This window comes from Lynx rufus, unplaced genomic scaffold, assembly GCF_022079265.1.
Source record: "Lynx rufus isolate CCGP_SWC_20201006 ecotype Redwood Valley unplaced genomic scaffold, mLynRuf1.p SCAF_2, whole genome shotgun sequence".
Taxonomy (NCBI): Eukaryota; Metazoa; Chordata; class Mammalia; order Carnivora; family Felidae; genus Lynx; species Lynx rufus.
Window position 1 is genome coordinate 64,129,328 of NW_025814834.1, and position 19,418 is coordinate 64,148,745.

At 38.4% G+C, this 19,418-nt stretch overlaps 1 protein-coding gene across 1 annotated transcript in view; it reads right to left on the minus strand.

Moving 5' to 3' along the window:
• The window catches only part of CERS6 (ceramide synthase 6), a 320,307-nt gene that overhangs the window by 59,913 nt on the left and 240,976 nt on the right, over positions 1-19,418 (minus strand). Inside the window, exon 6 of the mRNA XM_047084888.1 lies at positions 15,903-15,995. Coding sequence (XP_046940844.1) covers positions 15,903-15,995 — 93 coding nt within the window. The remainder of the gene's footprint in view (positions 1-15,902; positions 15,996-19,418) is intronic.

Below are 19,418 nucleotides of genomic sequence, written 5' to 3' on the forward strand. Positions count from 1 at the left end.
AGATCTTGAAAGTAACTAATACTAATCCATAAGTAATGAAATATTGCTATTAGGTCCTGTGCCATTTATTTCATTGTGTAGTTCCTATATTGAAAAAAATTCAATTATTTGATTTTAATATATATAACGTGAACCTACAAAGCTATGGATATTTATACTATTTAAATTCCTGTGATACAGAACACTTAAAAATATTTTTTTATGTTTTATAAAATCAAGCTTTAAATGGCAATGATGAAAAGTTAAATGTGTGTGTGTGTGTGTGTGTGTGTGTGTGTGTGTGCGTGTGTGTGTTAAACTCACAGTGTTTAAATTGTTCTGTATATACTCTGGTGACTATATCCAAAGGTTACTTTTCTGCCTTGGCAAGTGTCACTATGTATGGTTATTGATAACCATACATATTGATTTATTACTAGGATAAACAATGTTTTCATGTTCTAAATAAGGTCAGATCATTTTAAAAAGGAATTGCAACTATTTCTCTTACTTTCAGTTAACCTAGTCTCCAGATTAACCATATTACGTTGATTGTGGATACCACTGTTGGAAAAATTATCCGTCTTGCATCAGTCAATCCTAACTGCCCACAGCAGAACCAGAGAACCAAATCTTGCACACTCTTGACCTACCGCTATGCTCCTTCCTTCAGAACCACATTCCCCATTTAGTTCTCAGCTCACTGGCAGAGAGAAATAACGATCATGTTACTTAATGAGTTTCATGAGTGAGATTATATACAGACTCAACTTACTAGTTTTACCTACTTCTGATTTTCTGATGTTCTTGTGGGATCTAGGATTTTCCTAAATCATTAAAGTTGGACCATACCCAAATGCCTTAGGCATACAATGAAAATTGTTCTGGTAATGTTTTCCACTGGAAGATGAAATCTCTTCTCTCCAGGCTGTTATCAAAAATGTATTAGGTTCCATTACCTGGAGTATAGTGTTCTACCAGACAGTAACTACTTTGAAACAATGCATCAAGTGGAACTAACCTATCAACTGATATTTTAAACTGTTTCTCAAACATAACTGCATGAAAACATATAGCACTTAATCCAATAGTTGAGTGGGTTTATATTTGCCCAAGCTCAATACACAGATTTAAAGTCTAACCAGCTGAGCGCCTAACTAGAACATTTTCCACATTTGTTATTGTTCAGCCCTGAATGACTGCTCTGGATTTACTGAAAGAAAACAGAAGTTTTCTCTATTTAGTTTAAAAATGAATAAATATAAGCTAATTAAAACACTTATGGATGATTAGGACCATTTTATAATTAAATTTCCTAATTTGTATCTGATATAACTGTTGGTAAACAACACAAAGATCTTGGCAATATAGCAAGCATCCCCTAAAAACAAGAGCCTTGTTTTTGAGGCAAAGTTTGCTTTGTGAAAATGATTTCAGCATATAAATCCCCTGGTCCTGGAAAATACTTATTACTGAGAGACTCAGTGTTATGCCCATGGCAAAAGACCAATTTTCATTATACAGTCATATCTGTATGAATATGAAAAAAGCATGAATAATGAGTTAATTGTCTTTTACATTTCTGCTTCAGAAAGCATTATACAAAATACCTTCAAATAAAAGCCATGCAAATCATTATTTTATGTGTTACATCTCCTTACCTTGATATCTTTCTTTTTACAGGTATTGAATCTTGTCCAAATAATAGTTTTATACACAAATTGTCAACTTGGACATTTTCAATGCAGGGTAGGAAACCTCATCCTCATGTTTGTTATTGCTGAAAATGACTGGTGTGAACACACAGGCATAGCTGCAGGAATCTTACTATTTTCGGTTGAGAATGTTTTCCTGCATTCTTGGTAGCAGCAATTAGGTAGAAAGACTGTGATTTCTTCTTGGCCCTCAGACTAAGGACTGATTCCAAAGACCTGATTCAAAACAGACTGCTTCACTGGTGTTCCCAACCTCCTGCTGTTCTGCCATATTGTTTCTGGACATCTTCACAGCCAAGATCAAGGGCTCCTTCCATGTTTCCTGCCTAATACAGACCCTGACCCCAGCCCTCATTCCAGTGGCTGTTCCCTGTTAATTATCAGAGAAAGAAATGAAAATCGGATGTGGTCTTGACTCAGAGTCAATTAGAATGAATCTATAATGAAAGAATTCAAGGAAGAGCCATCCATTTTAATAGCAGAAACTGGTAAGAGAATGGTGTTTTTTTGCTTATTACATACTGAATGGCATTTGGAGAACCTAGAACAGCCTCTTAGTCTGATCTGTGTTGCTTCCACAACAGAAATTCCAGCTACTTGGGCTCCATCTCCAACCGTTAGAATGAGAAATGGCATCCTTAATTCAGTTCCCCAAGAGGAATTTATACAAAGTAAAATATTAGTGACGAAAGGCCAGAGGGATCACCCTTCTCATTAAAACTAAGTCTGATGTTCTATACGATGGAACTCCCTTGGCAATGATCAGGATGCAGAGAGTCTTGCAAATAATGCTCTGTCTCCAGGAGGCACCAGAAATTCATCTTGATATGCAAGTTTTTATGAAAGCAAAATTAACTCATTTCTCATTAGGAAAAAAACCCCACAAACAACAAGAAGCTTGTTCCTTAAATTCCCATTTCCTGGATAAAGTATTAATAATTTCTTATAGTTTCTTTTGGGAATAATCTTTGCAACAAATAAAGCAAAACACTGGTGAACCTTCTGAAAAAAGGAATAAGGAGGCCAAGATTTTTTTTTAACATTTATTTATTTTTGAGACAGAGAGAGACAGAGCATGAACAGGGGAGGGGCAGAGAGAGAGGGAGACACAGAATCTGAAACGGGCTCCAGGCTCTGAGCTGTCAGCACAGAGCCCGACGTGGGGCTCGAACCCATGGACCGTGAGATCATGACCTGAGCCGAAGTCAGACGCTCAACCAACTGAGCCACCCAGGCGCCCCAAGGAGGCCAAGATTTTAAGTGATAGCTGATTTAGATGTGCATGAATAGTGAAGAATATGAAACATTTCTAAAGTGTAAGGCAAAGAAAACTCTTCCCTCTCAGATGCAAATGACATGTATTAGCTAACCTGAATTTAACAAATAAAATAAACAAATATAATAAACTTTAATAGAATGAATAGAAATCAGATAATTAGCACCAGGTTACCCATTTAACAGATTTTCAAATTCTCTAAGGAACAGAAGGACAACATCATAATTTAAGACTGATTTTGGTGCATGGCAACTGCAACCATCGTTGAAATCTCTCATGTCTATTTGTTTTGTTTTGGCTTTTAAACAGTTTTTTTTTTAATTTGAACCTTCAGGGTACATAGAAATTTGTGTGACTTTTGACAGAATAACATGTCATTTTTAATAGAGATCAATAACAAACTGTCTTCCTATCTCTTCACTTGGGAGTTTGCAACCTGACGGTGAAAGTCAGCAAGTTGGGGAGAAGCACGGCTGGGCAGGAAGTGGACTTGTGGCAGGTAACCTGGCAACATGCAGGGCAGAGTGGCCAGTCAGGCTCCAGTCCTGCTGCAGCACAAACATACAGATGGCAGTGGGGGAGGATTTCAGAGAAAACTTACATATAGCAAGAATAATCATAGGTAAATACTTTTTCTGTTGAGGTAATACAAAAATATCATAGGTTCTCAACCTTTGGCTATAGCTAAAGTCCTGAGGGACAGCATGAGTATATTAAAAAAAAAAAAAACCTCCTAAAAAAAGAAACAAGAGACTAAAAAACTGTCTAGGTCTTGAGATGATGACGGAAATAAAAGTATATTCATGGTGATCAACAGAAATGAGTTGATTCTGATTTGCCCCATATTAGGCAATCTGAAAACAATTATACCTTTCTCTTACCCATGCGTGATGTGAAAAGTTCACACAATGTATTTAAATGTCAACCTTTGGGTATCTGCAATCTCCCTCAACTTATTTGGGTATTTTATTTTTAACTGGCCTTGAATTTTGGTGTACTATAAAGAGAACTGGTTAAATGTGCCATTTAAAGAGAGATATTTTAAATAACAAGCCTCTTCAAAAACTGCAATGTGAATTCACTTTCACTTTCATGGGTAGCCTAGGCATGCTAGGGTAAATATTCACAGGAGAATTTGGGAAGGGATAAAAATGTGTGATTGATTTGAGAAATATTTGTTCAATTATAAAGTAGAGTAGTTCTAGCAGAAATTATTCAATTATCTCTTCTCTAAAACTCAATCCATGAATAAAACTTCATTTACACCAAATCAAGTTTATTTCAACACTTTTTCTTCAATAGATTAGATTTTTCCACCTTTGTACTAAATGTATACAGACCCAGGTCTTTGAGGAAGTTGACTGTCATATACAAACATTCTAAAAACAGTAAATGCCAAGAGACTGATTAAAGACTGAATTTACTACTGTTATTATCAAAATGTTTAAAAAATACGTACTGATATGATTTAAATATCTCTATTAGCCATACTCAAATCTCATATCCTCACTATTTGGTCAATATGTACACCTAGGTTACTCTACCTTAGAGCAGAGAAAGGCACACTATAGCCCCCAAGCCAAATCTGGCTCCCCATTTATTTTTGTAAATAAAGAGAACACTGTCACATTTATTTGTTTAACCATTGTCTATGGCAGAGTTCTTCCTAATGGGGCAGAGTTGAATACTTGCAACAGAGACTATGTGGCCTGCAAGTTTAAAATATTTACTATCTGGCCCTTCACAGAAAAGTCTGATGACCCCTGTCTTAGAGCCGCATTTAAGAACATATTATGGGATACTTAAATCATGTTATCTGAGATGTGACAATTGCATAGTATTATGTCCAACTTTCTCAGATAAAGAATGTACAAGAGATTTAATTTTTACTTGTTCTGAAGAAATCATAAAATATTACTCTTAAAATTCAGATCAACTATCAAAAAAGTTTTGCAGGTATCTATTAAAATTCTCATATTTGAAAATCACGAAGTTTCTTTACCGACTTTCAAAACAAAAGCTGTCTGGAGGCAATATTACTTTTCCTATTGTTAGATGTGCCTTCACTTTATAGCTTCTGGGAACATATACAAAATGAAGTAAAGAACCGCTGGATAAGCAGTGTTTACCCAATCTTTCTCCTGTGTAACATTTATGGTACCATTTCAAGATCAAGAACTCATAATCTTGTCTCCTATGTGTTATTTAGTTAATATTTAATCTTTAATTGATTTTATTACTGTGGAGAAGGATACAATAAAATTTTATTTGCACAACAGAAAATAGTAAGATAGTGCCACTAATTCCCTTCCAGTGTGCCTGGTCAGAGCACAGAACTTAATTTGCAACTCCCTGGAGTCCTCCTTCATGTTTTCCTTTCCCTTCTTCATCAAGAGCACACTCTTGAAATACATTATGCTTTCAAACGACGTAGATATTTTTCTTAATTATACATGCATTTATTTTTCTCATTGAACTTTGGGTCTTCAGAAATTTTCATCACTACCAGTAGTGTCAAATTACAAGTGCCTGGAGTTGGAGGCCTTAATATATGCATTCTGGGCTCCATTTAAATTACACTTGGCCCAGTCACACTAACTAGTTTTTAATGCTAGAAGGGTCACTTCTGAGACACTTTAAATATAACAGTTTTAAGTGGTGCACAGGTTTACAGACTTTATTCTCTCCCCCTCTCCTCTCCCTCCCCTCCCCCCAATATCCTTGAGGATGAAAGCAAATGGCAGCACTTAATGATATCAAGTAAACCCATTTAGGTTGAAAACATCCAGAATGATCAGTAGGGGGCAGACTGTGCTCAAGTAAAATCAGAAACATCCCAGGACTCAAAAGCCATCATCTTCATATTTACTGCCAAAGCCCTTGAGGCCCAAAATGACAACAGGCAATCAAGGACTCAATTTTATGCTTTAGATGAAGATGAAACATGTCTCCTTCAGATCAACCAAGTTGAGACGATGCTGTAAGTTGTCAGAAGGGGTTCAGAGGAACTCTTACTGTTATCATCAGCCTTATCTCTTGTCCTCTAATTCCTCGTTCTTTAGCTGCCTGAGCTCCCCACTCCTCTTCACAAGCAGCCAGAACTCTACCTGCAGAACTCACCTGTCATGCTTCTTCTTGGCCCCATGCAGGCCTCTAGACATGTGGGTTTTTTTTTTCTGGCTGGAATGCTGGCAGTTTCTCTTCTTTTCTCCAAGCCCCACTCTACTTCGACTATGTGGTGAAGTCCTATCTACCTTCTAATCTGCCTACTAATTTTCAAGCCCCAAAGGCTCTGTCTGATGCTGTCATTTAGTCACATAAAGCAAGTACTATTAGAACTGAATTTTGGAAAGAAACTGAGGCACAGAGATGTTATACAATTATTCCAAAGTCACACAGTAAGAATGGGCTTGAGACCACATCTGAATTCAGTTGTGTGTGACCCCAGAGCCCAGGCTCCTAACTATGCAGCAGGCTGCTTCTCAGAAACAAACATGTGAGAAAAGATGGCTGTGAGGAAGGATGCTGTAGAGAGACGACACTTCTGGAAACATATATGAGAGACTAACAAGGGGAACACGGTCCATATCTGCAAGGCAGGGAGAGAAGGGGGACCAAGAGCAAAGGTGCAGGGTTAGCCATGAGTGGAAAGGGTGCCCCTTCTTAGGAAGCCAGAAGGAAGGATGTGAGAGTGGATCCATTTGTATTTATGGGGACAGAAACAGAGGGGATTAATGGAGTTGGGGAGAGAGTTAGAGCTATGATAAACCAGAGTGGGTGTGTTTCCAAGACCCCTGGGGTGACTTGAGAGAAACTCCCCAGAGGAAACTGAATGACTGAACCAGCCAAACGAAAGTGGAACCTTTCAAGTACTGATGTCACCTCCTGCGAGATGGTGGGACTCCACAGACCCTAGACTTAAAGCCCCAGAGCCCTAGACCAGCAGCACTGTGTCATGGCATGTGGGTCTCTGCAATGGGGCAATGCTGAGACTCTTTGCACCGCACTGGAAGAAGAGGCTCCTGGCTGGCACCTTCCTACACTGTGGACTGCAGGACGTGTGCTGCCACCCTGCCCCAGGTCTGTCTATGGCCCAGCAGTCTGACTGTGACATCTAAAGACGCTTGAGAGCCCTCCCCTGGCAGGGCACTTGGGAGTCTGCCTGCCAGATTAAGCCACTTGTTAAGGCAGCCTTTGAATAAAATCTGATAAAATTGCCCCAGAAGACACATTTCTCTTCCAGACAACACTGTTCCATTGTCTTCCCACCAGCCTACACACAGCACTGGGTTGAAATGTTCTGCTCACAGGTGGTAGCTTATTAAAATGAGCTGCCTCTTCTACCCTTCTTATATTCTGAAGACACAGTATTGAGAAAGCAACAGAACCAAGGCCTAAGAGTCAGGAATATCTGCCTCAGAACTCTGGAGGCAGGATATTCCTACTCCAATCACAAGTGGACACACAAAAGAGCAACTCTGCACCTCTGGGCAAGAAGCCATAAAGTGGCCTGCCTGCCTGTGTCTAGCGCACAGGTGACACAGAGAAAACACCACATCGCGTTCCATCTCTCTCAGGATGGGCACATGTCATTGTTGTGATCTGAGCTTTGCAAACAAAGGACAAGGACACATCAATACAAGCTGAGGCACTACCTTGGAATCGTATCTCTAGAAAATCCTTAAAAATAATCTCTACCAGCAGTTCTTAAACGTTCTTGTCTCAGACCACTTTTGTATTTTTAAAAATCATTGAGGACACCAAAAAGTGTTTCTTGATGTGGGTTATATCTATTAGTATCCACATTAGATGTTAAAACTGAGAAATACAAAACATAGGTAAAACACATTTATTAAATAAAGTCTATTACATGTTAATTAACAAATATTTTTTATGAAAAATAACTACATTTTCTAAAACTAGAAAAAAATAGTGAGGAGCTGTGTTTTACATTATTTGTAATGTAATGGCTGTGTTTTACATTATTTCAAATCTCTTTGACGTCTGGCCTAAGACAAGACAGGAGAGTTGGATTCTCTTTAACTGCATATACATTCAATCTGTTGTCCTAAGCTATTTTGGTTGAAGTATAACAAGTGCCTAACGGTTGGAAAGGGAAAAGTATCTTAATAGTCTTTTCAGACAGTTATGAATATTCTTTGATATTGTACCAAAATTTGACAAGTGGGATATTCTCAAAGGTTAGGTGCAATGTAGAGTCTAAAACCATATCAATGCCCCTTTCATATTCTTTTACAGTGAAGTCCTTTGGTCTGTCTTGACCTTTGAATGAATCTTTTACTCATGCATGACACTGCAGCTCATGCATTAGTCATTTGGAAAATACTGGTTCCCTGAGTTAATATTTTAAAAAATCACTTTTATTAATATCACTACCAATCTCATTAGAGAAGTCTTTATGGATTGAGATGCTATCAAGCTCTCGCTGGTGGACACAAGTCTTCCAAAAATCTACCTTTGCACGAGAACTTCAGTTTTATCATTGACAACAAACATTGTCATTTTTTTTTCTTTTTTTTTTAAAAAAAATTTTTTTTCAACGTTTATTTGTTTTTGGGACAGAGAAAGACAGAGCATGAACGGGGGAGGGGCAGAGAGAGGGAGACACAGAATCGGAAACAGGCTCCAGGCTCCGAGCCATCAGCCCAGAGCCTGACGCGGGGCTCGAACTCACGGACCGCGAGATCGTGACCTGGCTGAAGTCGGACGCTTAACCGACTGCGCCACCCAGGCGCCCCAATCATTTTTTTTTCTTGAAACAACTTGACAAAGTCACTTTTGCATTTTCAAAAAAATGGTTCCCAAACACGTAAGTTGGAATAACCACAGTCGGTTAGTCATTCTTCCAAGTAAAAATGTGATCTATGGGAGAAGAAAGCAGGTAGTTCAGCTTCCAACAGAAAGCACTACGTGCACATGATCTTCCTGGGGACACTATTGTACACTGTTAAGCTGCACAAGTTCTTTACGCCTACTTCCTACTTCATCACACAAGACACTTTTAAGTGTGTACCCAAGAAGAGAGATTTAATAAAATTAACACTCCTCAGTGCTTCATCAAGAACATTCTTAACTGAAACTGGCAACTTTTCTTCCTGTAAGCATGTGGCAGTGAAGAACCCAATTACTAGTACAGTTTGGGGCCACTGCCTGCAACTGTGGCCACTATTACTCCTGGACTATGAGTACAATTTCAACGCAGTCAGAGGAGCAGATGACATCTTAGTATAGGATGAAAACAGTTTTGACCTCGCAGACCTCCTGAAAGGATCTCCATGGGTCCGCAGACTATACTTTGAGAACTGCTGATCTAGAAAATACCTCAGTCCCAAAGTGACTCAAGTCAGTTTTGCTCACAGCCTACCAGTCACCTGGCCCCATCCAACCACAAGAGGGGGCATGGCTGAGAAGGAACGAGTGCCTGGGGGTAGAGAGGTGGCAATATTTGGTGAACCAAGTTAATTACTATAGTAATAGCTAACATTTATTGAGCATTTACTATGTGCCAGGCACTGCTCAAAGAACATGTATTACTTTTTTATGCACATAATACCCTTGTGACTTAGGTTATATGAACTCCATTCTTTGGATCAGGAAAGCAAGGCACAGTAAGTTAGTCAAGGTCATACCAGTGGTGCTGAGAAGGTAGATGGATTCCAGAGCCCATCCTTTTAACTTCTAAGGCAAAATACCCATAACTATTCCCTACTCTAGAAGAAAATGAGAAAAATAATAACTTTTTCATAAAGATACATTTAAAGATCTGTCCTTTATTACAAGGTATCCTTTCTCCTTTAAAATATTAAAACTTCCTTTATGAATTGAGGGTGGTAAGTAGCAGGTGTTCTTTAAATTTCCTTACTAGACAAAGTAAAAAATTGGCAACTTTAAGTCAGTTCCCCTTCCTAATTATTTTTGCTAACTTTAATTGACCAAAAATACAACAATTTGTGACCATTAGTTTTGGAGGTTTTTGTTTGTTGGCTGGTTTTAGCACTATATATTGATTCAGCCAAATTTTGATCATTATGTGCTAGGTGATGTTCTAAGCTCTATCCATGAAGCACTACACAAGTTTCACGGATATTATTTCATTAAATTCCATGCCATCCTGCTTCCTTATAAAGGAAATGCATTTTCTTAACTCTAAAACTAACTGAAGCAGGAAAATCCGGAGCATGGCAAGCCCCTAAAAGGCAGCTAAAGCATTCGTAGCAACAGGTACCAGTTATTCTCTACAGAAGTTACCAGACAGCAAACACAAGCCTGTCAAGAAGTTTCTTGCTAAACTTAATCATCACACTTCTCTCTGTTAGGATCTTTTACAAGATGTAGTTTTTCTCTCAGGTTAAAGACCAAAAGAGCAACAAGCTGATTTCACCAGCTGGGCCCTGGAACTTGGCCATGGATGATTTCCTACAAAGGACTCCGAACACAAGTAGGGTTTATTGGCCAAGGGCCCAGGCCTTCAAGCCAAGCAGCAGTTTAGTTAAAAGGGACATAGGGCTTAGACACAGGCAATCTGTTCTGAGCTCCAACACATTTATTAGTTTCCCTTGGAAATTCTGGATGTGCAGGAGAAATACACATTGTGAACAGGTGCTAAAAACAGAATTTTAATAAAAATTAAGCCTTGAGACATAAAAGATGTTTCAAAAAGTGTTGAATACTGAGAAGACACCTGTTGTTTTAATAAGATACCTTACAATTTTGTGCTTACAGCAGAAGGAAGGAAAAGAGGAAGGGAGGGAAGGACAGACAAATGGAGGGAAGAAAGAAGAAAAAGGTAAGTAAGATAAAATCCTCAAAATACCTTGGAGGCACATAATAGGGTATTCAAATTACAAGTCCGTTATACCAAATGACTACATCTGGGCTGTCCCTTCCCTCTGGGAAGGTTAATAATAATAACTCTCATCACTGACCAAATAAGTACCAACCCTGGAAATGATCAAGACAGTGTCAATGTGCTCTGTCACCACAGGGATGAGAGGTTCTCCTCTCGTTTTTAAATACCAGATTCTATTTGGAAACAGCAACCGAAAGAAAAAAAGCTGGCAATACTAGAATACTTCTGGAAAAAAGAGTTTATGAACATAAAAGCCATTTTAGAAAGACTCAGAAACTCATTAGGTCACACACACAAAAAATGATTTCTAAACTTCACTTCAGCTACTTATTGTAACAGTTTGAGGCATGCATTCGGATTCAATGTTTATAAATCTGGGTCCTTATTTGAAGCAGCCATTCAAGCTCATTGTCATTTAACAGGGAAATGAAAGAAAACATTCTTTATAACCTTTCTATCAATAACCCTATGAAAAGCCTTCCATACTGTGTTGTCAATGAGTATCTTCAAACATCTCTATTTCATAATTAGAAGGCTAGTTTCAGAGGGTTTAGTTACTAGTTGCAACATACAAGGTAGGGAATGCGGTTGGTCACCAGGACATTCGATTAATCCTCGCTGATGGATGGAACAGCAGATCCTCAGAGTAGTGGAGCAGTGGACAGGGAACCACCAAGGACCCACAGTGACAGACAACAAGATGCAAAGGAAAAGAGCAAGGGCTACAATTCACTAGTAAGAGAAGGCAACAGAGAAAAAGGCCTTCCTCAAAAAGGTAAAAATAGAACTACCCTATGACCCAGCAATAGCAGTACTAGGAATTTACCCAAGGGACACAGGAGTGCTGATGCATTGGGGCACATGTACCCCAATGTTTATAGCAGTGCTTTCAACAATAGCCAAATTATGGAAACAGCCTAAATGTCCATCAACTGATGAATGGATAAAGATGTGGTTTATACATACAATGGAATACTCCTTGGCAATGAGAAATAATGAAATTACGCCATATGCAGCAACGTGGGTAGAACGGGAAGGTATTATGCTGAGTGAAATAAGTCAGTCAGAGAAGGGCAGATAATCATATGTTTTCACTCATATGTGGATCTTGAGAAACCTACCAGAAGTCCATGGGGGGAGGGAAGGGGAAAAAATAGTCACAAACAGAGAAGGAGGGAGGCAAACCACAAGAGACTCTTAAATACAGAGAACAAACTGAGGGTGGATGGGGGAGGTGGGGGAGAGGTGATGGGCATTGAGAGAGGTGGGGGGAGGGTGATGGGCACTGAGGAGGGCACTTGTTGGGATGAGCACTGGGTGTTGTATGTAAGCCAATTTGACAATAAATTATATGAAAGAAAGAGAAGGAAGGAAGGAAGGAAGGAAGGAAGGAAGGAAGGAAGGAAGGAGAAAGAAAGAAAGAAAGAAAGAAAGAAAGAAAGAAAGAAAGAGGAAGAAAGAAAGAAAGAAAGAAAGAAAGAAAGAAAGAAAGAAAGAAAAGAGGCCTTCCTCATTAAAATCTGTGCTGAGTAATACACAGGTCTGGCAGTGGCTAAATTCCCATTTTGTTCAAGAAGAAGAATAAACCAACTGCACCAGGAACGTACAAAGGTACTCTGGCCAGCTGAAGAAGGGAGAGGTGCCAGATGTCTAAGACAAGCTACTGGTGTTGACTAAGAAAAAATGTACACTTAACTGCTAAACGTTGGCAACATGTGTAAGGTTGAGATCAATTCCATGAACCTCACTGTAAAATTGCCCTTTTTATACATAAGTGGTTTCTACACTGATGCAAGGTATACTAAATCCATACAAAATGATACATTTCAACCACTGAAAATCAACCACTTATGATATTAGAAATGGTCATTTGACTTAAAACAACGAAGACTCTATGAGTCCTCTTAACTCACTGAAAACACACATTAAATGAATGTTGAGAAAGTTCAGACAAATGGAAGAAGTTTGGTGACCGCTGGTACAACAATGACTCGCTAGCAATGTCTTGGCTCCTGGGAGCCAAGTACAGTTATAGTCTTGATTTTACTAATCTCTTTGACTCTAGATGACACACGTAATTCTCATTAAGCAAAGAGAAACCAATAAAATGGCAAAGAGCTGCAAAAGGCTCACTACTTCTAATTCAGGAGCATGGCAAGGCAAGATAATACAAGAATTGCTATATGTTTAATCTAAGAGTGAATCACAGAACTTTGCTGGGCAAACTTGGGCTCTAATTCATTCCCACATAGCACAACCTTGAAAAATTTACATCAACTCACTGTATATCAATTTGCCCAGCTACAAAATGGGAAAATATTCAAACCTCTTTTTTTTATATACTAGCTTTTTCTGTAACTAATCTGGAAAAAAATGCTCCTCAAAAGAAAATAAAACACATGTTTTTCAGCATGAAAAAGAAAGGAAATTCTGACGCATGCTACAACATGGATGATCCTGAGGGCGTTATGCTAAGTGAAATAAGTCAGTCACAAAATGACAAATACAGTATGATTCCACTTCTATGAGCAGCTAGAGTAGTCAAATTCATAGTGAGAGTAGAATGGTGGTTGCCAGGAGCTGGGGGGAGGGGACAATGAGGAATTACTATCTCATGGGTACAGAGTTTCAGTTATGCAAGACAAAAAGAGTTCTGGAAACTGGTTGCACAACAATGTAGATGTGTATAATACTGCTGAATTGTACACTTAAAATGGTTAAGATGGTAAACTTTCATGTTTTGATTTTTATCACAATTAAAGGTTTAAAAAATAAATAAGTAAAATGCACAATAAGCCTAGCATAATGCCTAGCACATAGACAATCAGTCTTCAAGTACTATATACCTGAATGAAGAAGACCCCTCATGTAAGACAGACAAAATTTAACCTAACTGGCATACCATCACTGAAGGATCTTTAAACAGTTCCAGAAACTGACCAGAGTGATGCCATGAGTAAGGAACCACAAATTTTTGTTGCCAGTGAGTTCTCTGCTTTCCCAAGCCCTAGTCCTTACAGGGACCACCCACCTCTTGTGAGATTCAAAGAACTCACATCACATTAAGGCTGTGTACCTACACAGGAAAGGAAAGACAGCTTTTTGCCAGCCAAGAAAGCCTCTGCTGTAGGAAAGTGGAAGGCATGCACCTGGGGAAAGGGGATGCAAGTACTAGAGCCAAAGACTCTTCAATGTTCTTCTGTAGCCACTTGGATACCACTCTGCAATTTAGCAGATGACTGATCTAACCAAGGAATTTACAGTATTACAAGTATTGTGCTCCTTGACAATGCATGGTTCTGTTTGCAAAAGAGTTTGGAAGATATCCATTGGTAAATCAGAAGACATTCTGATGAGTCCATTTATTCATTCACCCTACACTTACTGATCCCCATCATAAGCAGGTGCATTGATAGCCATGATACAAAGATGAACATATCTTGCTCTTCTATTCTCCAAGTCTGGGGAAGGTAGGCCCCTACACAGTTAAAACAATTAACTATGTACACATTGGGCAACTAAACACAGAGGATGGAGTGATAAAAAACCTTGGGGTAATTGAATTAGCCTTCAAAGAAGATATTATTTTTGGACTTGGTCAGGTTTGGGAGGAGGGAAATAGGGTATATACTAGCCAAGGCAAGGTCTTCTTTTAAAAAAAAAAGGTGCATGAAAAAAATTATGTCTGAACAATGATGAAAAGACATTCATAGATAGGACATATGTGTGTTTCAGAAGGGGGAGAAGAGGGATGGGTAGTAACACTGGAGAGGTGGGTTTGAATCATGTTGATAACCTGTGTATTGCTCCAAGTAGTCTGGCTTTGTCTTGAAAGGTTTTAGACACACAACTCTTAGGTGGCAGGTAGACAAGAATGACTACTTAGATAGGAGGACCATTTAAAAGGCTACTGCAATAGATTAAGCAAAAGTAGAGACAACTCAAACTAAATGTGTCAGTGACGTTAAGGGTTCAGGTATGTGGCAAAACAAAGAGGAGAGGCAAGGAAAACCATTAGCTTATAGAACTGTCAGTTATAAGCATTACTGGAAGAACAAGGCTAGGGGATGATCATGTCTTCAGCTGGAAATACGTTGTACGTAAAGTTCACTTTCCTCATTTATAAAATAAGGTAACTAATAAATGATCCAACTGAATCTTGGAGTTGATGGGAAGATTAAATAATAAACAAAAAGGACATAATACTATTATTTATGCCTAGATTTGCAGAAGTATGGACCTGGAGAACCCAGGGCTGAAGAGAGACATCTTGGAGTTACAGGTACATAAGTTATGGCTAGTAGTGCTGAAGGTTATAAGCTTGATCATACCAGGAAATGATGCCCTATAATCCAGGACTAGACCCTGGTGCATGCAAATATGTGGCACGTGAGGCCCTGGGCTGGACGCCAGCAAAGACGATTTTGAAGGCATGATCCAAATATGGGAATCTGGAGAAAATGGTATGAAGGAAAAATTATAAGCGGTAAATAGCCAGAAGTGCCTATTCTTTCCAGAAGCTGGTAGGATGAGAGCTGGAATGGGTAGGTTTAACACTTAAAAGGTCAAGAGCACGCACCCTCAGCAAAAGCTACTCCAGGGGAAGGGAGAGGTGGAGGCTAATCATAGTTCATTTAGGAATGTTGTATTTTCATGATGTGTTCTGATATTAGAAAACTTTAATTCAGGAAAAATTCATTCGTGTGGCTGGAGCACTGAGAATTTACTCTCTCCCAGGGGCTACAAATACAATTTTTCTTCTTTATTTAATTTGAAGAATAGAGGGCCTTGTGAATCAGACTGAGAAAAAAAAATTACTGCTGTCAGGATTCACTGATATATTTTTTCACAGAGAAAAGAACACTAGATTTGGAGGAAAGAGGGAAGAGACAATGCAAATAAAATACAAAACACCAGAAATGAAAATAAGACACTTTCTGGAACAATGCAGGGCTGGTGCTGCCAGAGAATAGACATGAGTGCCTTTGAGACGCTACTCCCATCTGCCAAGGGCCATTAAGGACACATATCTGCAAGCAATTTACAACATTACCACTCTTACCTTTCTTTTGATATCAGTGAACTGGGAAAACATTAAAGACCAATAATACGACAGCTCCAGGATATAATAGTAGTGAAGGTCAGTTGTGAGTGGCTGGGGATTAAAGAAAAAAAAAAAGAAAGATTAATAGTTAATAGGAAACCAAATTGTGTCCCAAACATCTCAAGTTCAGTGCTGAAAAGTGACATGGTCTTATGCCTCCACAGATTCCAGCCCCATTCTCTCTATGGGTAAGAGGGCTTTGAAGCATGTCTCTAATACACAGCTTAATGGCATTAAGTGTGTTTCATCTCCAACCAAAAAAGTGTCAATGAGTATAAACATTTGGTACCCAATTCACTATTTACTTTAACAACAGCATTTATGGTTCCTTGATGGAAGGATCTGTAAGATTTCTTAGACAACCTGAAAAAAAAAGCCTTTTAATACATACAGAAAAAGAATAACCCTGGAAATTACCATGAGATTCCATAGTATAGGGGCAAGGGAGGTAGGTGATAGAATGGGTGCTAGATGGGGTGCTAGATGGGTCATGAAGGCAGAGTTTCGAGTTCTGTATTAATCAGAGCTTTCTTGTTATTAAGGAATGTTCTGTACATTGTAAATATCAGAAAAGATAATTCAAAAATATTTATTAAAAGGCAGAGGGACAAGGAAGCTGCCAAGAAATACCAGGCTAGGCCCTCAGCCAGGAAATCTGAGATCAAGTCTCAGCTCCATAGCTCAGTGGGCCTTAGTATACCTATTGTAAAATGGGGGGGTGATACCTGTTCTATCTGCTTCAGAGGTCCAAGAATGGGGAGAGGCTCAGAGAGCCAGTAGAAGTCAAGAACATTTATTTTGTTTACTAAGCTACAATGAAATGTCTTACTTTACCAGAATGAATGAGAGACCTTTGAAATGCATTCTATCTGTGCTGCCCACAATGTAATAGTATATATGGTAACTACAATTGAAACTTTAATGCTCTGGGAACCAATAGCAGCATAACAAAATACTTTCATGAGAAGCTGGCACTCTCTTAACTACCAACCCTACCAGCTTTAGGCACTGGCATCAAAGAAAACAGTTGTCCCTCCCACTGATCTCTGGCAACAAAACACATGAGGGGACAGGATATTATCCCACCAGCAATCCCAAGCTCCGAGTAACAATGAGCATCAGTGTGTTTATCAAACTCAGCACCATACTGGAGAGAATATATTTTCCACTGAATTGTCCTTTTAAAATTTGCAGGCATTAGCAATAAGGGATGGGTATTCAGGTCAGACATATGGCAGCAATGAAGTCTAGAAAATAGGGCACTGGCTTCAGGACCCTGGGAGCCAAGGTTAAATTTCAGTTTTAATGAGCTTCCCTGCACCACCACCTGGGAAAAACCACGGCGGGCTAGGAAGACAGGTGAGAGTACATCTAGAAACCACAGAGTTCCTAAGAGAGCATCATATTACAAAACTACCATATTCATGGAGTGCTCTGCAGTTGACAAAACTACCCACATGTTAATTTCTCTGACTCTCATAAAAACCCTATAAAATTAGTACCATCATTTTCTAGATAGTATAGCTGACAGGAAATTGCTGTCAAGTTAGTTCAGGTTGAAAGGCTAATCACAGGTCTTATAGCTAGTGAGGCCCTGTGACTGCTATTCTAGGGCTTCTCATTCCCAACTTGTGCTCTTTACGACAAACTATCTAGTCCCAACTAAAGATCACTTTCCATTATTTTGGACTTAAAAAAATATATGCATTATATAAGAACCATCATATATGAAATAAATTACATATATATTCATACACAAGGAGCAGTGTGCCTTTAATAAAATTGCAGCAGACCACTACTCTTTCATATAAACATTTGTTCAATTATTTACTTAATATACATGCTAAAAACATAATAAATATGCTTCATGAGCACTACCTATCTTTAAAAAAGTGCTCTTAAGACTTGAGACTGACTTTGAACTGTAATCTCTGTAATTATTCAGCACAGCTACCCACAATGCACTTTAATTACAAGCATAATAATTACATGCTGTTTAATTTTTTCCCCACACATATAAAAAGAAAAGTAGCTGATTTTTTTATGAGAGTATGGAGTTTATCAAAGATGACCATTATTCCTTCAAGAAATCATGAACTGTTCCTAGATTTTGGGGACTATTACCAAATTATTCATTGATAAGCAATGATGTCTTACTAGCAGAAGACAATATTGATCTGAAATTCCAAATACACAGTATCTTTCCTTCTATACTGATGATGTTTCTTATTTTTACTTCTTATTTTATTGTTTTTTAAAGATTTATTTTATTTTAAAGTAATCTCTATACCCAATGTGGGAATCAAATTTATAACCCCAAGGTTAAGAGTCACATGCTCCACGTACTGAGTCAGGCAGACACTTCAATGTTTCTTATTTTTAAACATATCTATCTACCAGACCCTCAAATTTTCATGTTAAATCTATAGTTTTGTCTGTGAAACAGCCTGCAATTACATTTTGGCCCACTGCCCCAACAACTAATTATCTCAGAAAAAAGCAATTCCTTAGCTCCAGCCATAAACGTGAAAGCTATTTCAGACTATGTTATAGTTATAAAGAGGAGTGGGAATTACATTTCATGTGACATTTGTCCTAATGTTGTTCATATGACAGAATTTTCCTCATAAATGTAGTGCATTAGAGCAGCTGCCACATGAACATTCAAGTTAAGGTTTCTAGAAGGCTTTGAATACTTTTATAAATAGAATTCTAGATGTATATGGATTTTTCCACTCAGTATACCAATACAGGACACAACCAGAGGTGTAATGACAATATCCCAAGTATTTAAGGTAGTAAAATAGCAGTGGAGCCTGAGAATTACAACTGTGGACAGTAAGTTTTGATGTTGACTTCAGTCTCCATCAGAAAGCCCTAGAATGCTCAGCTTTCTCTAACCATGTCATATTGCTTGCTTACATGCTTTTCTAATATGGATGTACCCCATAAAAGAGATGGAAATGCAAACTCAAATTCCATTTCAATGTGTCCCTAGCATGAACTAGCCCAAGAAGTTTCCAACACTGGTCCCTAGCTCCTGTTGCAACACTGCGTGTAACAGGGACGATTACAGAGCATGCTTGCTTCCCATTAACTTTATGCACACCAAAAAGACCAAATGCCTCTAAGAAGACAGCCCAAAGAACCAAAGTCAAAAATCCAAGTTGCTTATCCGAATGTATGTCACTTTATCATCAAAATATCTAGTTGTATTTGATTCTCTTATATAACATATTCCAATTAAACTAGAAAAGACCCAGCTCTATGATATTCAAATAGTAACTGATCTGAGGACCACAACACATGCTAATCTTATTGAATTCATGGACAGAGGCAAAGGTATGTAGGGAGCAGAGATCTGAAATGCTCCCTTTCTGGGGTATAATTTTAATCTCAGTTTTGGCGATGGTTTTAAGTTTAGTGTAATGATACAAGCCAATTTTTCTATGCTCAAGGAAACGGTGTTTGATT